The sequence below is a fragment of the Sciurus vulgaris genome, assembly GCF_902686455.1.
Source record: "Sciurus vulgaris genome assembly, chromosome: 15".
NCBI lineage: Eukaryota > Metazoa > Chordata > Mammalia > Rodentia > Sciuridae > Sciurus > Sciurus vulgaris.
In genome coordinates this window covers 12563260-12586417 of record NC_136476.1, presented here as the reverse complement: position 1 = coordinate 12586417, position 23158 = coordinate 12563260, and the positions used below count along the sequence as shown (strand labels likewise).

General features: G+C 39.4%; 1 protein-coding gene across 1 annotated transcript in view; it reads right to left on the bottom strand.

Annotated features, from left to right (window-relative positions):
* The window catches only part of LOC306644939 (melanoma inhibitory activity protein 2-like), a gene marked incomplete at both ends in the record, with an annotated part of 180540 nt that extends 166774 nt beyond the window's left edge, over nt 1-13766 (bottom strand). Inside the window, 2 exon segments of the mRNA XM_079112177.1 lie at nt 11178-11271; nt 13683-13766. Of these exon segments, the coding sequence (XP_078968303.1) occupies nt 11178-11271; nt 13683-13766 (178 nt within the window).
* Between the last annotated feature and the right edge of the window lie 9392 nt (nt 13767-23158).

Sequence of the window (23158 nt, the reverse complement as noted above, 5' to 3'; positions counted from 1 at the left end):
ATCATGGACCTTTAAGAAGGCAACAGGACAATGATCTTACACAAAAATGAGATAACAAAAGTTTAATGATTTTACTTTTAGAAAAATCAGAATAAACAAAATGTTGCTATCTTTTTTTCTCTTTTTAAGTGTGATACTTTCTCCCTCTTCCCCAACCCATATCCTGGGGTGGATGAAAGGACCAAGGAAGAGGGAAATCATCTGTATTCACTAATCTCTGTGTTCTGAGCACAATGCCAGGAATTTTATGACAAAATTTTATTTAATACATGCAAGATGTCTTCAAAGTAATCCTAATTTTGATCCGCACCACATAAGTCAACTGAGGTGTGTAGCATTAATATGACTTTCTCAGTATCACACGACTAGTGACAGATTAGAACCATATCTGCGTCCATCCTTGGCTTTTGCATTTTACTCCAGTACTTTCCTAAGTATTCCAGTACTTTCCTAAGTATCCCTCCATTGTTATTACCATTCTATTCCTGTTGTAGCTGACTGGCTAATCAATTGACTAAACTCATTTCTATAAAACCTCTTAATAACAGACATGGATATACTATTTTACCTTCCAGCATGAAGTCTGTGTTTTATAGTGATTCGCAGGTGCCATGGGAGTCTAGATGCCAAGGATGACCCTGGCAAACCATAACAGTTCAGCTCAGTAAGCCCATGGAAAGAGCGTGGGTATTTCCAGTGATGCCTGGGAGGAGGTTTCCTAGTTAAGAATGTTGTATCTTCTCGCACAGAGGACGAGGAAAGGGTGTAAAATAAAGGTTTTACTTCCCTCTGGTGTAAGTGCACATATAAGAATCCCTTCTGAGCATGTAAAGAGATTTGTCCTCTATTAGGACTTGCTAATTGATTTTACTCTCAATTTAGCTAACACCTCATTCAATTGCATTTGGATAGAACATCCCCAAGGCAGGTCTGTATGAAACACAGTCTCCCATGTTTACAGAAAGATTATTCTATTTCATCTGTGATGAGCTGTAGATATGAAAAGAGTTTAGTTTTCACTTTGCTTTTTCTTAGCTAAATGGTCTGAGTGCAACCTTTTGAATTCCACACTTTCTCCACCAAAAAAGAGGTCTCTAACCACTTTGTGTAAAAGATGGACTTTGACCAAAAAAAAAAAGAAAAGAAAAAAAAGAACTTCTTTGCCTTTGATTTCCCCTCCCTTTCATACCACCTGAGGGAATTCTAAATTTAAGAAGAGCGTTTCTCAGAGGAAATCTGTCTAGCCGTATAGCACGGGAGCAATGTCAGTAAGAACACTAATATCTGGAAGAACATGTCCTGCCTGACTTGTTTTCACATGATCCACTTTCGTCTTCCCCTAACCTAGCGATCTTCATACATAAGTATGCGTCTGATTCTCCTGGAGAGTCTGTTGACACATAGGTTACCAGATTGCACACCTAGAGCTTGATTCAGGAGATTTGGGGCGGGGCCTGAGAATCAACACTTCTCAGGTGATCCTACCGCTGCTGCCTGGAACCCCAACTTGAGGACCACTCCTCTAATCCATTCTGCATGCTACATTCAGTCACCTTACAAATGTAAATCAGATCCTATTGTTTTCTTAAATCCCTTGAATGCCTTCCCATTACACTCAAAGTCACAAGCCCACATAAGGTGCCCCCTAGACCTCGGTTCACTTCTTCACTTCATCTTTTCTGCTCATTTCTCTTGCTCACCAGAGCCAGGTTTCCAAGCCTTGTCTCAGATTGCCTTTGAAAATGCAGAGCTCTTTTCAATACTCCATGTTAGCCTGCTGAATTCCTTTCCAACCTTCAGGCCCCTTGGCCCCTTCACAGTCTCCCACTGACAATGCCCTCTGATGCTGACTCTTCCCACTGTGGCCACTCTCTGTGTCACCTCATTTACTCATATCAGTTATCACCATCTGAAATGATCTTCAGTCAATCATTTGCTTGTTGTCTATCTCCCCCACTAGATATAAGCTCTGTGATGATAGGGTACTCACTGTTATCCCTGGCCACATCCTAATGCCCACAAGGAGATGCGTGGCACATCATAGGTACTGGGTTAATTTTTGTTGTATGAAGTTGTGGTCTTTAACTAGGGGTCTGAATTACAGTCCCTAAGTATACTGGTCTTTGGACCTCAAGAGCCCATACAATGTCATTAGTGATAACCCCTCAGTGAGAATAAGTGAATGTAAATCATCCCAATGTATCTGAGGACTGTGGATTCAACTAACTAACCAGAGATTGAAATATCTGAAAAAAAAAAAAATATTGTATGTGTAATGAACTGAACATGGACAGACTTTTTCCCTGATCATTAATCCCTAAACAATATAGCGTGACAACTATTTATATAGCATTTATATCGTATTCAGTATTAAAAGTAATCTTGAGATGATATAAGTATGTGGGAGGATATGTACAGATTATATGCAAATACTAAGCTATTTTATATAAAGGACTTGGCAGTCCACAGATTTTTTTTTATCCACCAGGGTCCTGGAACCAATCCTTAAAGAATACCGAGGAATGACTCTACTTTTTTAATGATAGAAGAGACTGCAGGCAGAACCAGCTGGGAGTCTAGTCTGGATAGTGGGATCTTTGAACTGTGATGATGACATCGCTGAATTTCTGTCATGTTTGAAAAGTCCACCAACCCAAATCAGGGAGGCATGAAACCACGTGATTATTTCCTTTATGATTTTTTTCAGGAATAGAAAAAAAGAGCCATAATATCTCTGAATCCATATGACTGAGAAGTTAGTGACAATGTACATCCCTTTTTGATGGCACTGGATGGAAGATCCCATCCCGTAAGACTGTTTCTATCTTAAACTCAGAGAATACCAGTGTTTATGTTAACATCTGTCACCAAATAGAAGCCAGGCAGGAGCTTGGGGACCTCACTCTAAGTAAAGATAACCGGTGACAATTCCAAGTGGATATGGATCCTCCAAGTATACTTGTAAACAGATTTTGGTTTATATGCTTGATTCATAATTTGATGGCATTCCAAAATGAAAAAAAATTTCAATATTCTTGGCTGTCCTCCAAAATGTTCTCTCTCTCTCTCACATTCACGCATATGCACACACACACACACACACACACACACAATGCAAAAGAGTAATTCTGTGACACAGAGGTCCTCAAAGATCAACGGTGCTTCTAAATATATTTATTTATTCATATGTTAATTTTGGTACTAGGAACTGAACTGAGGACTTGCTAACCACAGGCACTACCACTGTGATACACTCCCAATCTCCTGGGATAATCACTAGTAACTCCCCTTTTCTCTCTCAGAAGTATTTGTGTTTGGACAATAAGTTATGTTTTCATGCTATTGTTAATGCATAATTGGTTCTCTCTCTAGAAATTTCTAGGTCTGCATTGTCCAACAGAACTATTACAATTGACAGAGATGTCTATGCTGTCTAATCTGATAATTATTAGATGTCCATGGTCATTTAGCACTTTGAAATCTGACTAGCATCTGCTACTAAAAAGTTTAAAAATATGGTTAGTGCAATCAAGGAAGAGAATCTTAAATTTTATTTCATTTTAATTAAATTAATTAATTTTAAATAAAATTATTTGCACATTTAAAATATATAGCTACATGCAACTAATTGTTCATCATGGATCACTGGACTCTAGAGTTCCTCTGTTTAAACCTCCATAGTTATTTCCTGGTCCTGGAACATCCTTTTATTTCTCTTTAAATCCACCAGCAGTTATCTCTTGGCAAATCTGGTAGCCAAGTGGATCATCTTCCCACTAGTCCCCAGAGAAAGCATACAGACGCTGCCATATTAAGAATTGTAATGCCGATCACTTTGATAAAACTGAGGGTATAGAATGGAGGAATGGCCAGAGAGGGATATAGGAACAGAGAAAAACCACTGCAGGCTCCATCTCCAATGCAGAAGGATAGAGAAGAGCATCGAGCTGCATGCAATTTGATAGGAATGATGCAACACACTTTTGAAGACTCTCACAGCCAGTGACAGTGATGCCCAGGAAGGGCTTGCTGCCTGGGACGCATAGAAGCCAACGTTATGGCAATGGGTGTTTGCAAAAGGAATGCTTCCTTGAAGGCTGCCCAATACAGAGTAGGAGGCAAGGTCAAAACTGTCTCCTGGGTCGGCTGGAAGGGAAGGAATTTAAACCAGAAGCAGAGTAATTTAAGCCAGAAAAGAAGGAATTTAAGCAGGAAGCTCAGTAATTTAAGTAGCCTGGGTAAAGGTAAATGAAAGACTGATTGGTAGCAGGTGAGCCTTGGTGGAAAAGTCCAGCCTGGTGTGCTGGTCCAGGCAAAATTTGTGGGTCATTCTGGTGTCTCCTGCGACTGTTGATGTCACCCTGACTTCTAGTCCAGGTCCCCAAAGGCCTGTTCTCGTTCCTTTGGTTCAGTTCTTCAGAGACTTTGGGTTCTGCAGGGATTTCAAGGTCATTTTAGGTTAGGTCCTAGGAGACTGCACCTGCGTCCTGAAAAACAGCTTGAACCATTTTTTTAAGAGCAGAGATGTTTTGTGGCTCAGTTTTGATTGGAATTCATGTTGTAGTTTAATTAGAAAGCAAAAGAAGACTTAATCCCCCTTTGAAAGACAAATAATACTCATCACCCATTTTAGTCAACAAGAAACTGGAAATTCAGTTAGAAAGTAGTTTGAACTTGTGTATCTGAACGAGAGGCAACTGTGGATGCTATTGACACAGAACTTTGAAAGAGAAGGCAGAAGAGGAATTGGTTTGATTGAGTTTTTAAACTTTCTTCTCAGTTAAACAGAGCATTTTGGTGGTAGGATTTAAATATTCTGAAAAATCAGACTTGAACTCTGGGTGTTTTCTTTTTCCATTCTGCAGAGGTTTTTATTAGAACAAAATCCAAAGAAATTTCAGGCAGATGGACAACGGAGAATGTGAATCCCACAAGAATTTGATGTTGAGTGCCCATATTGCCTAATCTCCACATCTCCTCTTGTTTGGGGAAAAAAATATTTTTCCCCTCTGGGAGAATCACTATTGTTTCCCTTTTCTTCCCTTAAAAGAAAAAGATAAGAAATGAGAGCAGGACTGTCAAAAAGAGTAGATTACAGTAATAATTCCTCTGTGGATGAGGAAACAGAATTAACAGAATTTATTATTTCTATTACAGTGATGTGCTGTGTAATGATGGTTTGGTCATTGATGGACCACACAGATAATGGTGGTCTCAAAAGATTATACTGAAACTGAAAAATTCTTGGCCTAGTGACATCATGACGGGCCCGGCAATGTCATAGTTTGGGTCAGGTTGCAGCTGTCTTAGTTTGTGTAAGTACACACCATGACAATATTACCCCACAGCAATTTCTCAGAAGGTGTCCTATGGTTAAGAAATGCACAACAATATTTTGGTTTGTCTGAGTTAAGCTGAGGAAGAAAGTACAGGCTGAAGTTTGAGGAGAACTCATTAACAATAGGATAATTTTGCATGTGAAAGGTTGGGAGCAGGAAGCAGAAATGAGTTCTATTTTCTCTATGGTTTTGATTCCTCTAAGCAAAGGAGACATGCTAAAGTGAGGGTCCTTCCTGCAAGGAAGAGGAAAAGGTGCAATTTTGTTAGCTGGAAGTATTTATTTTAAGAAAGATTTTGAGTAAAAGTACTAAAAGAATTGATGGATGAATGGATATGTAAAATATGGTATATGTAATAACAAAAAGGGATATTATTCAGCCTTGAAAAGGAAGGAAATTCCAACACATGTAACGACATGGATGAACCTTGAGAATGTCATAATAAGCTAAATAATCCAGTAACAAAAGAAAAAATCCTCTATGATTCCATTCAAATAAACAACCTATAATAGTCAAATTCCTAGAAACAGAAAGTGGAATAGTGGTTATACCAGAGGGAGAATTTGTTTAATGGGTATGGAATTTCATTTTGGGAAGATGAAAAATTCTGGAGGTTGGTTGCCCCAAAATATGAATATACTTAATACCTTTGACCTGTACTCTTAGAAATGGTTAAGATGGCAAATTATTTTATGTCATGTATTTTTCACTGCAATTGGAAAAAAATTAAGAGATGTGATAGTTATGAAATTTTTGACTTCTTAAATTTTGGCTGGTTTATTTAAAGAAGGTTTTATTTTTGTTTGCTGGTTTTTTGTGCTGGGATCGAACCCAGGACCTCAGTTAGCTGGGCAAGCCCTCTACCACTGAGCTATATACCCTTAGCTTCAGATTAAAAAAATATAAGTAAACAGAAGTTTCCAGTGAATAGGGTGCCATAACCCTTTTTTGTTTCTCCAAAGATCTTTCTATGGGGGAACAAGTTGCTTTTTCTTGTTGTTTTTCATTCATTTGCCCTTGTTCTTGTTTCTTTGTGATAAACCCATACAACATTAGGTAAGGAAAAAAAAAATTTATTGAGCACCTGTTCTTGCCTGGTACTGCGCCTGTAACTTTAACAAATGTTTTCTCACTTAATATTAATAATAGCTGTCTAACTTCATTTCTAAATAAAATATATACATAAAACTGAGAATCAAGAGAAATTCAGTTATTTGCCTAAATAACACATATGGTGATGCTAAAAGAGCATTTCATATTTATTGAGCGTTTACTGTGAGCCAGACATGATTGCAAGGGCTTTCCATGTTTCTACTCTTTTAAGTAATAGAGGCCTCCTTAGAATCCAATCGCTGATCTTCAGGTTGCATTCCACATTTGTAGATGATGTGACTGAACTCAAGAGAGGTTCATTTACATTCCTGGGGTTATACAGCTATTTACTACCAGAACCGCTACCAAGGGCTATGTCAGTGCTATTTCCAATTTACACTTTTTGTATCCTGACTTTGGGAAAAGAAATAGAAACCCTATTCTTTGGGAAAAGAAACAATTTTTTTTTTTAATTGGATATAACTCCTTTGAAGGAACTTTCAACCTGTTGTACGAGTTAGTGTTTTCCTTTGCCATGATTATCTACCAGTGTCATCTAGACCAGGAATAAAGGAAAAAAAAAAAAAAAAAACCTGTCATTTCCCTCGATATACCTGCAACTCTCAAACAGCGCACTCTATGTAACTTCGTATATACTGTCTTTCGAATTTTCTGGGTTAAGGTGGCAATAATAGAGTGAGCAAACAAAAATTACTCTTACTTGTTTTAGAAGGTACTTATTTTTATGGTCACAATGGGCAAGCCCGACTTGTGGGAAGCCACTGTAGCACAAGAAAAATAATAAAAGTGAGGCATGATATTCTCATCTAGGATAACTTGGAAGTTTTTCCAGGTTCACATTCTGTCTCATGATTAATAATTTTTTTTTTTTTTTGTGGTGGTGCTGCAGATTGTGGTGACCCAGATGCTCCAGGGTCTTGTGCATGCTAGGCAAGCACTCTACCAACTGAGCTATATCCCTAGCCTCTCATGGTTAATTTTTTTTTAAGTTAATACCTTGTACTATTAGACTATGGCCTTGAATCAACTTGTGTCAGGCTCCTCACTCTTTCTTGGCCTTTCCCTATCTCTTCGAGGTGCCACACGGTAACAGGGTGCTTTCATTTTATAGTGCTTTCCTGATATCTGAGCGAAACATAACAATCCAGTGAAACTTTGAATATTTTCTTTCCAATTTCTTTCTGGAAATAAGAAAAATCTAGGTTTGGAATCAATATATGACATGTCACAAAAGAATTAAACAGAAGAGCTGGTAACACAAAGATAAAATGTCTCTTTCCTCCTTTGGGTTTAACTTTGTCTAAAGGGGTCATAAAAGGGGGAACGTACCACAAGCAAGCAGTTCACACCATTTCCATCTGGTGAGTCAACTGATTTTATTTTATTTTATTTTTTGTAAGATGAATTTAACCACTGTTATTTATTTGTTTTTCAGAATGGAAAAAAAAAAATGTGCGTCTGTCTGCTAAGGTGATGATATGCAGTATTTTGGAGGCCATGTCACTCTCAGATATTATCCTTTCTGTACTTTCCGTACATATCTTTGTCCTTATTTCAGAGAAATAAAACACGCACAGGCACAATGTATACATGCACACTCACAACACACTTTATTAGTTAGCCCATCTTTCCCCTGCACACCAAGGGGATTATATAGACATTAAAATACCATCCACACAATTCAACAGCCTTCACTGTGGGCTTCTATCAATATTTACTACCAATGGGCTCTGGGGATTCTTGCAAGATGACTCTGGCCTCTAGACAAAATCCTTTGCGTTCCGACTCTGATTTCAACACTATTCAATTTCCTGACCATAGAAAAGGAATCCTACTAAATTTCCCCTCCATCAACCTGGCATTGTAACAAAATACACATTTCCTTCCACCACCTCTGACACCAAGGACTTCCTGGTATCTGCGAGGATTCAGTGATATTGGTAAGGGAGGCTGTACCCAGGATTATCTCTTTGAGTGTGAAGTTCTGGTTATTCGTTTTTTCCTGCTCTATTGAAGGATTTATTCCCTTGGATGGGAAGCCTGGATTTGACCACTCTGGGTTTAAGTTCCTAACCTGTGAGATGGTGCCTGAATCAGGAACACTCTACTTCTTTGTTCTGTTAAAAGCCAATCCTGCTGCTGTGCTTCTTTTACAATCAGTTTTGATCCTGTCCACTGTGGCTCCCATCTGGGTTTCCGTTACCTTGATGGGTTAGTCAGCTTTCTTGGCTATAACAAATACCTGAGATAAACTTATATAAAAAGAAAAATTTCATTTTAGCTCAGAGTTCTGGAGGTTTGTCCCATGGTTTGTGACACCGTTCTCTTATTTAAGGTTCTGCTTACTTCCCATCTTACCTTTGCCCTTTGAGCAATGTAAATAGGCTCACAGTCATTCTGCATCTTTAAAATCCTGCAGTGGCTCCCATTACCCTAGAACAGAGCACCCAGTTCTTACAGGCCTTCCATTGTGCCTTCCCTGCTGAGTTCTGCAGCCTCGTTTGCTTTTTCCGTGCTCACTATTCTCTAGTCACATTCACTTGCTTCAGTTTTATGGCATTTGCCAAGTTCTTTCTTGCCAGCATATCTTTGGTCATGTTGTTTTTCTTGCCTGGAAAGCTCTTTGTCTGTTTGACTTCTACTAATTCCTCAGGTTTTAGCTTAATCTCAGTCTCTTGGGAAGGTATTTCCTATTAGTCTGTTTCACAACATTTTATTCTTCTCATGATTCTCATCACAATCAGTAACTGTATGTTTACAGGGCATATGATTAATATCTGCCTTCATCCCTGGATGCAAAGATTTGGAAAGGTAGGAAAGATATTTGTTTTGCCTACCTCTGAACTTCCTCAAACTGGTATGTAGTAGGTACTCAAATGGTGTGTGTATGTATCTTGGAGTCAAGTTAAGGTGATCAGCTCAGGTTCAGAACACTTACAGCATAGAATCAAGTAAGGAGATAAAGCCAGACACTCTTTAGAATGCCAGGAGGCCCAGTTCCTCAGGAGCAGGTTCAATGTCAGAGATCTGGTAGATCGGACCAAACTAGGAAGCGTGTGTGTTCTAAGCATAGAACAGGAATTGGGATAAAAATACTTGGGAAAGCTGATCGAGCCAGACAGGTTCAGAACCTTAGCAAGATCATGGGCAGTAAACACACAGTACCAGCCACAGGCCATGAGGCAGAAACAGCATCCTTTACAGGAGATTGTTAAAGGAGAGAGAGCATCTGGGTGTCACTGCAGTGACTCAACTTACAAGGCCTCACAATGGGCTTCCTGTCAGCTCCCAGCCCTGTCATCCCCTTTTGCCTTACAGACTGCCTGGACCATCTGCTTTTGGTTACTCATCCTGACTGTGAATACTCACTCTGCACATTCCCCCATCCCAACCAGAGTATGGTGTGCAAATGTTGCAGGGCCATTTTTTGGTATTCACCACACAGTTCTTAATTATGAGAGCTCCCTTCTGTTCCCAAAGGTATTTAGATTGGGTGGTAGAACATTCTCATCCATTTAAAATGAGTTGTATTGGATTAAAAGATCCTGGGATTGAAAAGCCCACACAAGTAACAAAGATGGGGGAAATCATTCAAGGCTGTTTTTCTTTGTAAGGGTTAGCCAACCTTATCAGAGAAGAGAGAGAGCAAAGGGATGATCTGGCATCTTACTGGGTTGATAAAACAAAGACTGTTTGAATAACACACTGTAACCATTTTCAGATAATTTTCCTTTCTTAGGTAAACTTATCAGCTTTGAATGAATGGATTACTGTTACCATAGTTGATCAAACTTTTTTCCTTAAGGCATTTTCCTCAAGTGTTCCTGTAGTTGAAAGAGAACCAAACTAAGACAAGGTCATCCCAGTTTTCCTTCCTAACCCATTTCTCCTAATTCAGTATGCATTTATTGAGGAGACAGAAAGTTTTCCTTTTCCTGACATTCAGGTGCCTGGTTAAAGTGCACCATGCATCCCACAGTTCTACCTTTTGCTCATGTGGGCATTTCCACTACAAAAGGAAATAAGAAGTAAGTCATGTAATAGCCTTGACTTCCCCTGTGTGTTAGTTACTTTCTGTTACTGTGACAAGAAACCTGAGATAAATCGACTTAAAGGAGGAAAGGATTTTTTTGGCTCATGATTTTAGAAGTATCATTCCATGATCGGTTGGGTCCATTGCTTTTGGTCAGTGGTGAGGCAGAACATCATGGCAGAGAGTATGTGATGGAACTAAGCTGCTCACCACATGGTGGCTTGGAAGCAAAATGAGAGAGGAAGCAGTCAGGGCCCCAATATCCTCTCCAAGGACATGACCTCAATGAACTACTTCCTCCAACTTGGCTTTACCTCCTACAGTGTTTCACTATCTCCTAATAGTGCCAAGGCTGGCAATCAAGCCCTTAGCACATGGGCTTTTGGAAGACATTTAAGATTTAAATCATAATACCCAAGAAAAGATTTTTTCAGAGGGAAAAAATGGCAGCTGTTAAACTTGGTCCTAAGAAACCACAAAGTGATAAGGGATGGAGGCTGGGGAATAGCCAAGATGACCTAGCTGAGTTGGGTGTCTCATGTATGGCATAATAAGCATCTGAGGAGCTGTGGGTGCTGATACCAAGTTATTTTCACTTTAACTTGACTACACAACTCGGCAGGTAAACACCCAAGGCTTAGCGTGACTGGCATTCCATATAAACAGGTCTGAAGTGGGTGATAGGTGCTTACATGTTTCAAAAGAAAGGCGCTGGTGCCTGTCTGAGATGTAGGTGGCCAGGCACATGGATGAAGTTGATGGAAACTGTTTCACTGCACGAGAAACCTGAAAAGGAAGGAAGAGACACAGTCTGAGTACTTCCGGAAATAGTGCATGCTATTTATTTACTGCAGATTCATCAGGATGCCACACTGTGTGGCTGTAGAATGCCTTTTTTTTTTTTTTTCCCCAGTGCTGGGGATCAGAACCCAGGGCCTTGTGCTTGCAAGGCAAGCACTCTAACTACTGAGCTATCTCCCCAGCCCTAGACTGCTTCTTAATGAAAACCCCTATGAGTAGATAGAGGGATGCCTTCTTATTTTATAATTTAACACATCTTACATCTTGTCAGTGAATACAGAGTTAGTAAAGGATTTTGTTTTTATTTTTATTTTTTTTACTAGAACTAGAAAATCTTATTTACAGGTAGGGGCTTGTAGTATGGCCGCCTCCCTTTTCTTCCTCCTCTCATTCTCTCCTCATCCGGCTGCTTCTGAAAACAGCCTAGCATTAGATAAGTCCCTTGGTTTTTGTGAGGAATAAAGCAGTCATTTTCAACAATTCAGCTTATCAGGAGAAAATGACAGAGGGAGAGCAAACAAGAAGATAACCAGGAGCTTATTTTGAAGTTCTTTATTGAAAGGCAGACAGATCCTCCTCCCTCTTACAAAAAGAACCTCCTCACACACGTTTTTCCCTTACCTCAAGGGATATCCCTTCTCTACAACTTCTCTGTATGTTCCAGAAGGAGTACTCAACATCCTCTCACCCAAGCATATTTTTTGTATTAAAAAATCCTGTCTATAAAATGAGAGCCAAGCACACAGCACGCAGAGCTATTCAGAAATTATATTTCTCGCCAGCTTGGATGGCCCAGCATAGACCATTTGAGTTGAATCTGAGGGTTTATAAACTACTGCTTTGTTGGACTCTAAGGGTGAGAGGAAATTTCTTAACCAAGAGCTGCTCATGGAAAACATTGTTTCTGTAAAAGCCTGAGGTCAAACTGGGAATAGCTAGCAAGAATTCCACTGGCCACGTTCAGTTTTCTTGAGGTTATGAAGAGAGAAAGGAATCCTTTTCCCGCTCACCACCTCCAAGAGTCAGGGGTGCCTGGTTTCTGAAGAACTTCCTTTGCCTCAGCCATTTTTTAATTGTTCATAGGAGCAAACGGTATGAATTGTAGTTGAGGTTGCCTTTGTGGTTAAAAAAACACTTAGGTCTGAGGAAGCACACTGCTTTTTTTTTTTTTTTTTTTTTTTTTTTTAATTATAAGAAATACCCACCAGGTAGCAAAAGATAGAGATTAGAGACTTAGAGGAGCTGCAAACCTCTGAAGATCTTGTGTATGTACTTAGAGAATGATAGATATCATGTATTATGTTTTGAAAGGGTGATTATTTATGATGAAATAGTCCCACTAGGACATTCTTAGAACAATTTGAAGTAAAAATCCTTGGGAGGTCATACTTATCCACATTATTCAATCATTAGGGGCTCTTAAAGCCAACTGTTAATCTTTTAACCTATTAAGTCCCAAGTTTTTAATACTGCAAATATTTCAGTGAAATTTGACACAGGTGCATTAAAATACATTGGCAATTATAATGTAGAGCTTATATGTATCCTTAATTTATATTTTCACATGCATATGTGTTATGGTTTAGATATGAGGTATCCCCCAAAAGCTCACATGTGAGACAATGCAAGAAGGTTCTGAGGAGAAATGATCGGGTTGTAAGAGTCTTAACCCAATCAGTGACTTAATCCCCTGATAGGGATTAACTGAAAGGTAACTGAAGTGGTAGGGTGTGGCTGGAGGAGGTGGGAATTGGGGCATTGCTTTGGGTATATATTTGTATCTGGCAAGTGGACACTCTCTCTCTGCTTCCTGATTATGATGTGAGCTGCTTCCCTCTGCCACACTCTTCTGTCATGGTGTTCAGCCTCACCTCAAACCCTGATGAATGGTACCAGCCTTCTATGGACTAAGACCTATGAGACTGTGAGCTCTCAAATAAACTTTTCCTCCTCTACAATTGTTTTGGTCAGGTCCTTTAGTCAGAGCAGTGAAAATAGCTGACTAAAACAATATGGAAATACATATTTTTTTCAAATGCACTCATCATTTGCCTATTCCTTCTCAAAAGAACAGAACTCTAAAAAATAATGCATATTTCAAAAGTTACCATAAGTGGTTGCTTGATTTAAGTTTTTATAGGTGTCCTGTGTATGACACCATGGAAATTTGAAGAAACCACCTTAGCAAGTTTGGAGCTGAGAGTCCAAAGATGTAAAGAACTGGGATAGGAGCAAACAACCAGCTTGGAACAGAAAATCTCCAACTCCATGAATGAACTTCTTCATCATTTTTCCTCTGAGCTTTCTAACTTCTAACATCTCCACCAGGGAATGAGCTATTGGAGGAAGACAAAGGCACAATAGTCAGAGGTGTCTGAGACTCCTGTGCTTGGTACCTTCAGGTTGGTTTCAGTATCTGCCTCAACAGCAGATTGATATAAGGTGGCAGATATCCTCTGCAAGGCAGAGGCCTGGGCCATGCCAACGTTGGGACTCTCATGGCCCTGATGGGTTCAAAGTGGACACTCAAAGAATACTTGCTGAATGACGGGAAGGAGTGAGGCACAGAGGCAGAGAAAGAAAGAAAAAGAAAAAATAGCAAGTAGGTGAGAGCCCAGGTGTACATTTTCAAACCCACCTGACTTAACAACTTGTTTTTATGAATTATGACTTTGAGTAATCAGAGAAACAAACAGGAACTTTGAATTATTTTTTAATTCTAATTTTCTGTTTATATTTTGAACTCATTCAGTAAACAATTCTTCAAAATTCTATTTGTGAATACACTAGATTTTTAGTATCTACCATCCTTCCTTGTTTATTCTCTTGGGTACAGCTTGCTACCCTTACCCACAATGTGCTCAAATTCAGGAGTTAAGGGAAAACTATATTCTTAGAATAAAAAAATCAGAGGTGAAGGATTTGAAATGTCCCTTTGAGGGGCCTCTAAGTACCTCTCATCTCTTCTTATCCTCTCATGCTTTAGTCCTTAGGATACAAAATCAGAGTCTCACCTTTGGTACCAACTGCTGCCATATCCAGGGAGACAAGAGAAGTCCATCTGGACTTTTTCAAGGAGAATCAAGAACTGAGACATGAGTACGTAGGGGAAATAACGGCCAGGTACATGACTAAACATGGAGGGCATGGTTAATCTCTTATACTATATTGTTTTCATGGGATTATTACCATCCAGCACTAGTTTTCAAATGACTTTTACTACTTGGATCACAAAGGTCAAGGCATGACATTTAATGACATTGCTTTTGTGAAACATGCTCTGCTCTTACATATGAAATATATATGATCTTGTAATAGACTTTATTGGATCCATTTTTTTTGAAGGAAGATAGGTAGGGGACTCATTGATGGAGTAATAAAAAAGAGCATTGACCCCTTCCTAAGGCTTCTGTTCTTAGAAGTGGGAATCAGAGTACACAGGCTGTCTACCACTAGGCATACTTGCCCAGTATGGTGCTGGTAGACTGGCATTTCCTGAAGAGCTGGCTGTGGATAATATTCTGGAAGACAAGCATATTACTCTCCCCAAGTTCCTTCACCATCACAGATGGATGTCAAACAAGACACCCCAGAATTCACCTGAGGTGAAGGGAAAGAAAATAAGCTACCCTTTAAAAAGCAATGGTAAAAAGTGGTAAAGAAATATGACACTAATTATGCTTTCTTGTCTTTGATTTGCTAATAGCCTAGATCATGTTCATGGCTTTGAAGAGTCTGTGGTTCTGATCATTTGAAGAGGATCTCAGCTCCGGCGATGAGCCATATGACATAAAAGCCCTCCTGATCTTAGGAATCTGGATTCCTCTTTAGCTCTCCCTCTATCAGTCACTGTGACATTTTCCAGAACTGAAAGGTCTCTCATCCTCCCCTTTACCCATGCTTTCAATGCTGTGTAACTCATGCTTTACCCATTCTTTGGTCTCTCTTTTATTTTCATGAGACTCCTCTACTCCTTCTCTTTTTCTTTTTTTTTCCCCCTCTAGCTTCCATATGTGAGAAAAAAACATATGATCCTTGACTTTCTGAATCTGTCTTATTTTGCCTAACATAATGCTCTCAAGTTCTACCCATGTTCCCGTAAATGACATACTTTTGTTTTTCTTTATTCATTCATCTTTTGTTGGACACCTAAGATGGTTCCATAACTTGGTTACTTGTGAATTTCACTGCTGTAAACTTCGGTATGTATGTAATGCCAGAGTATGAAGGATGGATAGAGCTGTGTCACACAAAATTCCATTTCTAGTCTTTTGAGGAACATCCAAACTGATTTCTATAGTGGTAATACGAATTTACAATAGACTCAGGGAAAATTATGCTTACCTGTTCTCAGTGTCATCATTTGGAAAATGCGGCCATTACATGTATTGATTATGAGATGCATGAGGATGAATCAAGTTTATGTATGCACAGCCAATACCAGGGGTTTAACAAATGTCACCTATTATTTTATACTTGAGGGCAGGATCATATCTGTCCCTATGGCCTCTCTCAGTGCAGGTATGGAATAAAATGCCAAATCATATTTATTAAATATGTGGTAGAGACTCAAAAACTCTGTGAGAGCTGACTCATGGTGTTCAGAACATTGAAGCCAACATCCAAACTTATTCCAGCAGCCTCCAAAGTATGTGGAGGCAACATGGCCCTTGACCCCAATATGGGCCTGACTGGGTGGCTCCATGGAAATGACAGAGCCTGTCTTTTCTTGGCATTCAGGATTCTGTGGAACCGCATGTGACTCCCTAAATGGCCAAAAGAGGCTGAAGCTCAGAAAAAGCTGAGAATTACCTACTCTCATCTGTCTGCTCAGAGAGTTTTAAGAAAAACAGATAAATGCAAGAAGCAAGATGAACTGGCAATGGGAAAAACTTGGGTTGGAATCAGACACATCTGACTGCATTGTAGCTCTGCAGTACAAACAGATGTGGTCTAATTCTTAACCTCTCTCTACCCATTGTCTTCATTCATGGAAATTCATGGGTTTTGGAGTCAGTGAGATCTGAGTTAGAAAACTAGCTTTGCTATTTACTAGTTGTATGACATTGACACAGTTATAGAATATGTTGAAGCCTCAGTTTTACTCATTAATAAGATGTTTGTTAAGCAGCGGTTTATAGCACTTATAAAAATTAGCAACAGTCTGGAATCCTTGCCTGTCTGTAGTGCTGTTGTAAACCATTTCTTGAAATACAGCAATTGCACGTGATATAAAGAATTCTGATTTGTCGAGCAGAAACATACAAACGTGACTTCCAAACCTCTAAGGGTAAGCATTCATCTCAGGAGGCAGTTTTACTACAAAGAATGCATCCCAACTGGAGGTACAGACAACCAATTTGCTTTAACTCTCTATAGCATTCAGAATCATTTGTAATATTCCATTTGCCCGAGATGTATTTAGCAAGTGTTTTATCACATGAGGAAATACATCAGTGACCATCTCCTCCTTAATAAGCCATGTCTTCAGACACAACATTGTGCAACATGATTACAAACCATTACGGGATGTTCTTACTATGAAAAGCAATGGAGCAAGCAATATTAATATTATTGGGACTTTGCCTGGCTCAGCTGAATCCCAGTAATACTTCCCTTTAGAAAGGTGCCCAAGAATGGCTGGCAAATCTGATTGCCAACCTGGCTCGACATTCTTCCTTTTTCATTTCATTCTACATTTTTGCATGTTTCATGCTTTGGAACCAAAACCCCTCAAATTGTTCCATTTTTAACTGCTGGATTGCATTTCGTCTTGAGATCACATTGAGGGAGGGAAAATAAAAAAACAACTTTAGCAAAATTTTTGGTTTAGCTGCTTCACATTCCTCTGCCTTACAACACAAGTATCTCGTTTATGCCTCTTGGCGTCTGGGGGTAGAATATTGTGTATTTAATGGGGCCCTGAGTGAGCGACAGTGTAGTGCTATTGAGTAATTTATTGGCAGCTCTTCGGCTGTGGGCCCATCGATATGATTATATGGCCTAATTTCTAATTCCAGTGTTTCAATTAGAAATATCTTCAGGACATAGTATGTAAGATAGAATAAAAAGAATTAAAAAAAAAAAAAAACACAAAACTTTGCCTTAAAGCTCTGATGACAAGAAAAGGCTGAATATAAAATGGCCTAAATTGCATTTGATATCCCCATCCTATCATAATATTCTCATATTTACCTTCTGGCACTCCAGACCAACCTTTATAAAGTTTCTAAAAAACAGTATCCTGTCTCCAAGCCAAAGATGGCCTGCCTACAGGCAAAAAAGTCCAGAATAAATTGAAAACTCTTTCATGTATCCAAATATTTCCTTTATAAATACAATGTGCAGGGCTAGTGCTGGTTCCCGAGATGTCAAAGGTGAAAAACTAGGACTCCTGGGCTTCAAGGACCTTGGTGGGAGATAAATAACCTTCCAGTTAGAGCAGGAGTTGATGTACATCAGAGGAACTAACTAAGGGAGTGTGTGGAGATGCCCAGGATGGAAATTCATTCTTCCTAGGAAACTTTAGGAGCTGTGTTCAAGGACATGGAATTTGAGACAGGCCTCAAAACATATCTTGAGCTTGCAATAATGTCCGAAAGTATCAAGCAGGCTCTTCTCTTACAGCCACAAACAATAATAAAAGTGTATTTTCTAAAAATGTGTCTTATGTTTGGAGGTATCATTTCCAGTTTTCAGAAGAGACCACAAAGAGACAGTGATTGATCCTAATGCCAACAGGTAAGTGTAGAGTTGGGACAACGTAGTAGGACGATTCATATTTTGGGCTCCTTGTCTGCTTTGTCAATGTACCTCCACACTCAGGCCCATGAGGGAACAAGGTGCAGGAGCATTATTGACTCTGATGGCCACACAGCCCTCTCCTGAAGAGCTCCTGCAGTCTGAATTAGACTAGCTCAGTTCAGAGTCCTATGCATTTGGCAACTGGTGAGGGGGGAAGTATCCTGAAAGTTACCTAGCTCCCTACACTGCCCTCTGAGTCCTTAGCCTCTTAGTGAGAGTGTCCTTGGGGATACATGTGAGCAGCCAGAGGCTGTAGGATTTGGGTGATCATCTTTACCGCCCGGGTGCTGTATCATCCTGTGGGTTGTTTTATGAGCCTTATAGCAGCTCCGTGATGCAGGTATGACAGATAGTACGTCCTCACTAGAGACTGGAGTCAGGGGGTTAGATGACTTGCCCACATGACAAATGTTATACACCTGGGCTGGGCTTCAGATATACTTTTAGTCCCTGGCTTCTGTCTGCTAAGGAATGTGAATTCTCTTCATCTTCATAGATCCTTTGATAGGAAACAACGTCCTTTACTCTGTAATTGAGCCATGGTTTAAAATGAAATGTTAGTATGCCTTCAATTCTTGCCAAACCATAAGTCACCTATGTTACAGCTGTTCCTACGAGCAATTTTTGGTGGGTGGGGAGGACTGCAGGAGGAAAAAAATAGGACACCAAGATTCTGAAGGCCTGGGCAGAGAAAGAAAGGGAAAGTTTCTTTCTTTCTTTCTTTTTTTTTTTTTTTTACCAACAGGTATGTGTGTGTGTGTGTGCGCGTGTGTAAGAAAATAAGAGCCTAACATCCCACACCCACCCCCATGTCCCCAATCACCCCATAATCTGCCTGTCCTCCATGTGTGTATTGTATTGACCCCCCTTCCTCCAACATAGTTCTGTTTCTCTTTCTTGAACTTTGGCTCATTCTTTTCTTTCAGCGTCTCTACTTGTAGACAAGATCATTTAAAGTCTTTTGTTTTTGTTTTTTTTGTTTTGCTTTTTCTTGGATTTATTATCTGTTTGCATTGAGTTTAATATTACAGGTCTGATCAATGTAGAGACTTCTTGATATTTGCCACATTTTGCCTTGAGTAGTATTCTTATATAATCCTCCTCCAGAGTATAAGCAGTGCAGTCTTTATAGTCTACAAATACCTAAACACACACAGACACACACACACACACACACACACACAAACACACACTCTTCAAGAGTATCATAGTTAAGTGCTCAAAGAAAAGCGGTCATACTGAGTTTTTGAATAGAATTCATGATGTTGCTTAGAGTCAATCCTGATCCATGGGAGGCCCAGTTATGAAGTCCTAAAAAGCACCTGAATTTTAGAGGAGGAGCTAAGTGTCCTGAGTGAACTACTTGGGCCATGGAGCAAAGTAGGGGGAAGGAGAAAGCCTCTGGAAAGGGGGTGCCTGGGTCCAAATACTTTACCATCAGTAGCCTCTTCTCCAAGTCTGTAGCACACTTCATTGTAGACAGCTCCTATTCAACTATTTGGCTGTACTGACCTGTCCAGGGCAATATAGTCAAGAGGACAGAAAGGCCATCATTCCCTAATTTCCAATTCCAAAGTGCAGCTGCTCATATGCTCTTTATTTGTGAACACACAGACTTCTTTGCAGCCAATATTTGGAAAACTCTGACTCACATGAAGAACTTTTCTTTTCAGAATGACCTCAGTGTAGTGGATGAGACAAGGCAATTCATAAGGGGTTGATGGGTGCAAACAAGGATCCTGGGATGTCACTTCAGCTCATTTCATATGCACAGTGCTTGACAGCTTACAAAACAGTTTCACACATCTTACCTCATTTGGCCCCCACAATTACTTCCAGAAATAGGCAGGGCAGGGATTATTATTTCCTCTTTACAGATGGGGCTCTGGGTCTAAGAGCCTTGTGGATGATCATATGGTAAAGAAGGGCAGGGCAGATTCCTGAACCTAAAACATCATTTGCCAAGTCCAGGGTTAGTTCTGCTCTTCTTAAAGTAACCCAGTTGACACCCCCATCACCACCAAAATAAAAAGGATAGAAATGACCAGGAGAGAAACAAACACATAAAAAGGAAAGAAACTGGCCAAGGACATACAAACCAGTCCCTAGAGAAATGTATCAACTTTATTTTGGCAGGTGATTTTTTTAAGTTTTAGAAAAAAAGAACAAGAAGTATATAAAAGGAATAATAAAATTGTCTTCCCTATACTTTGTCCTTGACACCAACATTTATGTCCAAATAGAGGAGCCAGAAATGGTGAACACTGGTTTCTAGAGTCTTTTACAGAAAGAACATGTATATGTGACTTAATTCCAGCCAAATGACCAGAAGATGTACCATCTGAGAACTTTCTGGTGAAGATTTCCCTCCTAATAAAAAGAAATACATCTGGGTATGGTGGTGCATGCTTTAATCCCAGTATCTTGGGAGGCTGAGGCAGGAGGATCACGAGTTCAAAGCCGGCCTCAGCAACTTATGGAAGCCCTAAATAAATTAGTGAGACCCTGTCTCTAAATAAAATATTAAAAGGGCTGAGTATATGGCTTAGTGATTAAGTACTCCTGAGTTCAATCTTCAGTACCAGAAAACCAAAACCAACCAAACAAAAAATACCCCAAAATCAAAGGAATAAGCTTCCCTTCATGCTTTGGGGTAGGGTTGTGTGAAGATATGATGATCAGAACTGTAGCCACTATTTTGAGACCCTGAGAGAAGAAGTATAAGGATGATAGAGTAGAAAAATGGAAAATCTTTGCAACTTTCATCTTATTTATAAATAGGCCATTAATCAATCTTGCAACTACTCTACCTCTAGATAATGCCAGGTGTGCTAAGATACATTACTGTTAAAATCATTTTTAGGCAAATATTCTTTTATTTGGAGCTAAAAACATTTAAAGATGTTTATGCAACAATTGTCTCCACTTGGGAGAATCTTTGTCTAGGATCCCAACACTGCCTGTCCTACATAGGAAAGAAGATCCTCATCTAAGAACTGCAAGGAAGGACACTTGGATAAACATGGTACTATTTATTTGTTCAGTGTTAATGATCTACCTCTAATCTCAATGAATTGCTGCTTAATAATAAAACTCTCTTTCATATTTTAATTACATTAAAAAGTGGGTGACTCCCTTAATTTTGTTTATTAAAATGCTGTCAGAATCATATTGTTTTCAGTAAGGTTATCTAATTTCCAATACCTGCTGATGCATACCCTCAAATCTGCATCTTCTTGTCTATATCTTCTTGCAGTTTTGCTTTTTCTCACTTGGTTTATTCACATAATCATCACTCTCAGAATTTTGTCCATCCTCAAGCAGCTTTATTATACATTTAAAATATCTATGGCACATTAACCCAGGAATATGAAATTCTTTGAAATCATGGCACTATTCTTCTTTGCCACATTTCTTGGCAAGGAGGAAGTAAAATGCATTCTTGTATTTTTCTTTGGTAGTAAAAGAAGGTTACCAAAGAAATGAAGCCCACAGTCATGCAAGGAAAAGTTCTCCCAGTCTATGACTGAGCATCTTGCTGCTTAATCAAGAAAAAATAACCAGATGTAGGGTACAAAACACAAAAAAATGAAGAAAATATGACTTGTGGAAGAACTGTACATTATCATTGATGTGATAAACAACAGCTTGCAAGTGTTAATGTGTTCAAGAACTGGTTTCTGGAGGGTCTGTCTTGCTAAACAGCTTACCACCTTGGCTCTGAATTTGCACCTTGCTTGGCTCAGTGCCTGCAGGATTCACTGGTAACACAAAATGCACTTGATGCACAGCTTGTCTGAGATGAAGGAATGTGCTGTGTGATCCTGAGTACTTTGCATTTATGTTGGTACATTGGCTTAACACAAGAACCTTTGGAACATTTGTGAACCTTCCATGATGTGTGCGTATGAATGTGCATGTATGGGGTAGGGTCTGGTAATACCTGTAAGTATGTATGAAAGGAAGGTGCAGGGACATAGAGTCAGTTCATCCAACGTGGACACTGGAGTAAAGGAGGTTGCTAACGAACAGATCTTATGGCAAGTCACTTCCCATTTTATTTGTCCTATAAATATGTTTTTCCTGAAGCTTAGAGGCCCTGTTCCTTGTCTTGTCTTCAGCAAATAATGATGTAGCAAATGTCAGGGCCGCAATAAGCTCAGTTTTGTCATAGCAAGAGAGAGATTGATAAGAAACATTGAAGAGTCACTAACGGTTTTTGGCAACAAAACATGACAAGGTGCATAATACTGGAGGCAATTACATACATCTCAGGGGCATTCAGTAGACTCTGATACTGACTTTAATGACCCGAGAATCCACTTGCCATTTTTCCCTTTCTCTAGTATGTCCAGGTAATGAAAATACTGAGAAGGTTATTGTAACTATAAAATTGCAGCAGAATTCCTTTTTAAAAGATAAAGTTTAATTCATCCTTTGACATGTAAAATGGTTCATTACACTTCATTTCAAAGGAAATTAGCATAGTGGGAAGGGACCAGTTTACTGGGTCTGGGTAACATAGCACCAAACCTCTCAGGCACTAGTTTGGCACAGGTGTGCTTTTACCTTGCCACATGGAAGAAGAGAGCCAGTTCAGAAAGTCCCTAAAGACCAGTGACCAGCTATATAATCTTATTGATGCTAGTTCTGAGAGACTTTGGGAAGGTTTTTCTAAATCGGATGAGAAAATATTCAGTAAGTATCAAATGTGGTCATCAAACAATTACACAGGGAGGTCCATTAAGCCCATGGTTTCTTCAGTGCTACTGCTCAGTAGTGTCTCTTTCAAAGCTACCTCCCAGGTTCATCTGTCAATTATTCTCTAGGAAGTGTCTGAATCATCTTATGGGGCAAACTTGAGCTCTGTCCCCTCTGGAGTTCAATGACACTATTTTTCACATATGTTTGTAACAGAATTTGTCACATTTGTCCAGAGATAGCAGTATGGGTATTGATGTGTTATTTGAGGGGAAGAGAATGGAGCCAGGGCATGCTCTCTAGCAACTCTCAGTGAACAAGCATTTAGATGGTGGGAGAAAGAAGTAAATCCAGTTAAGGAGACCAA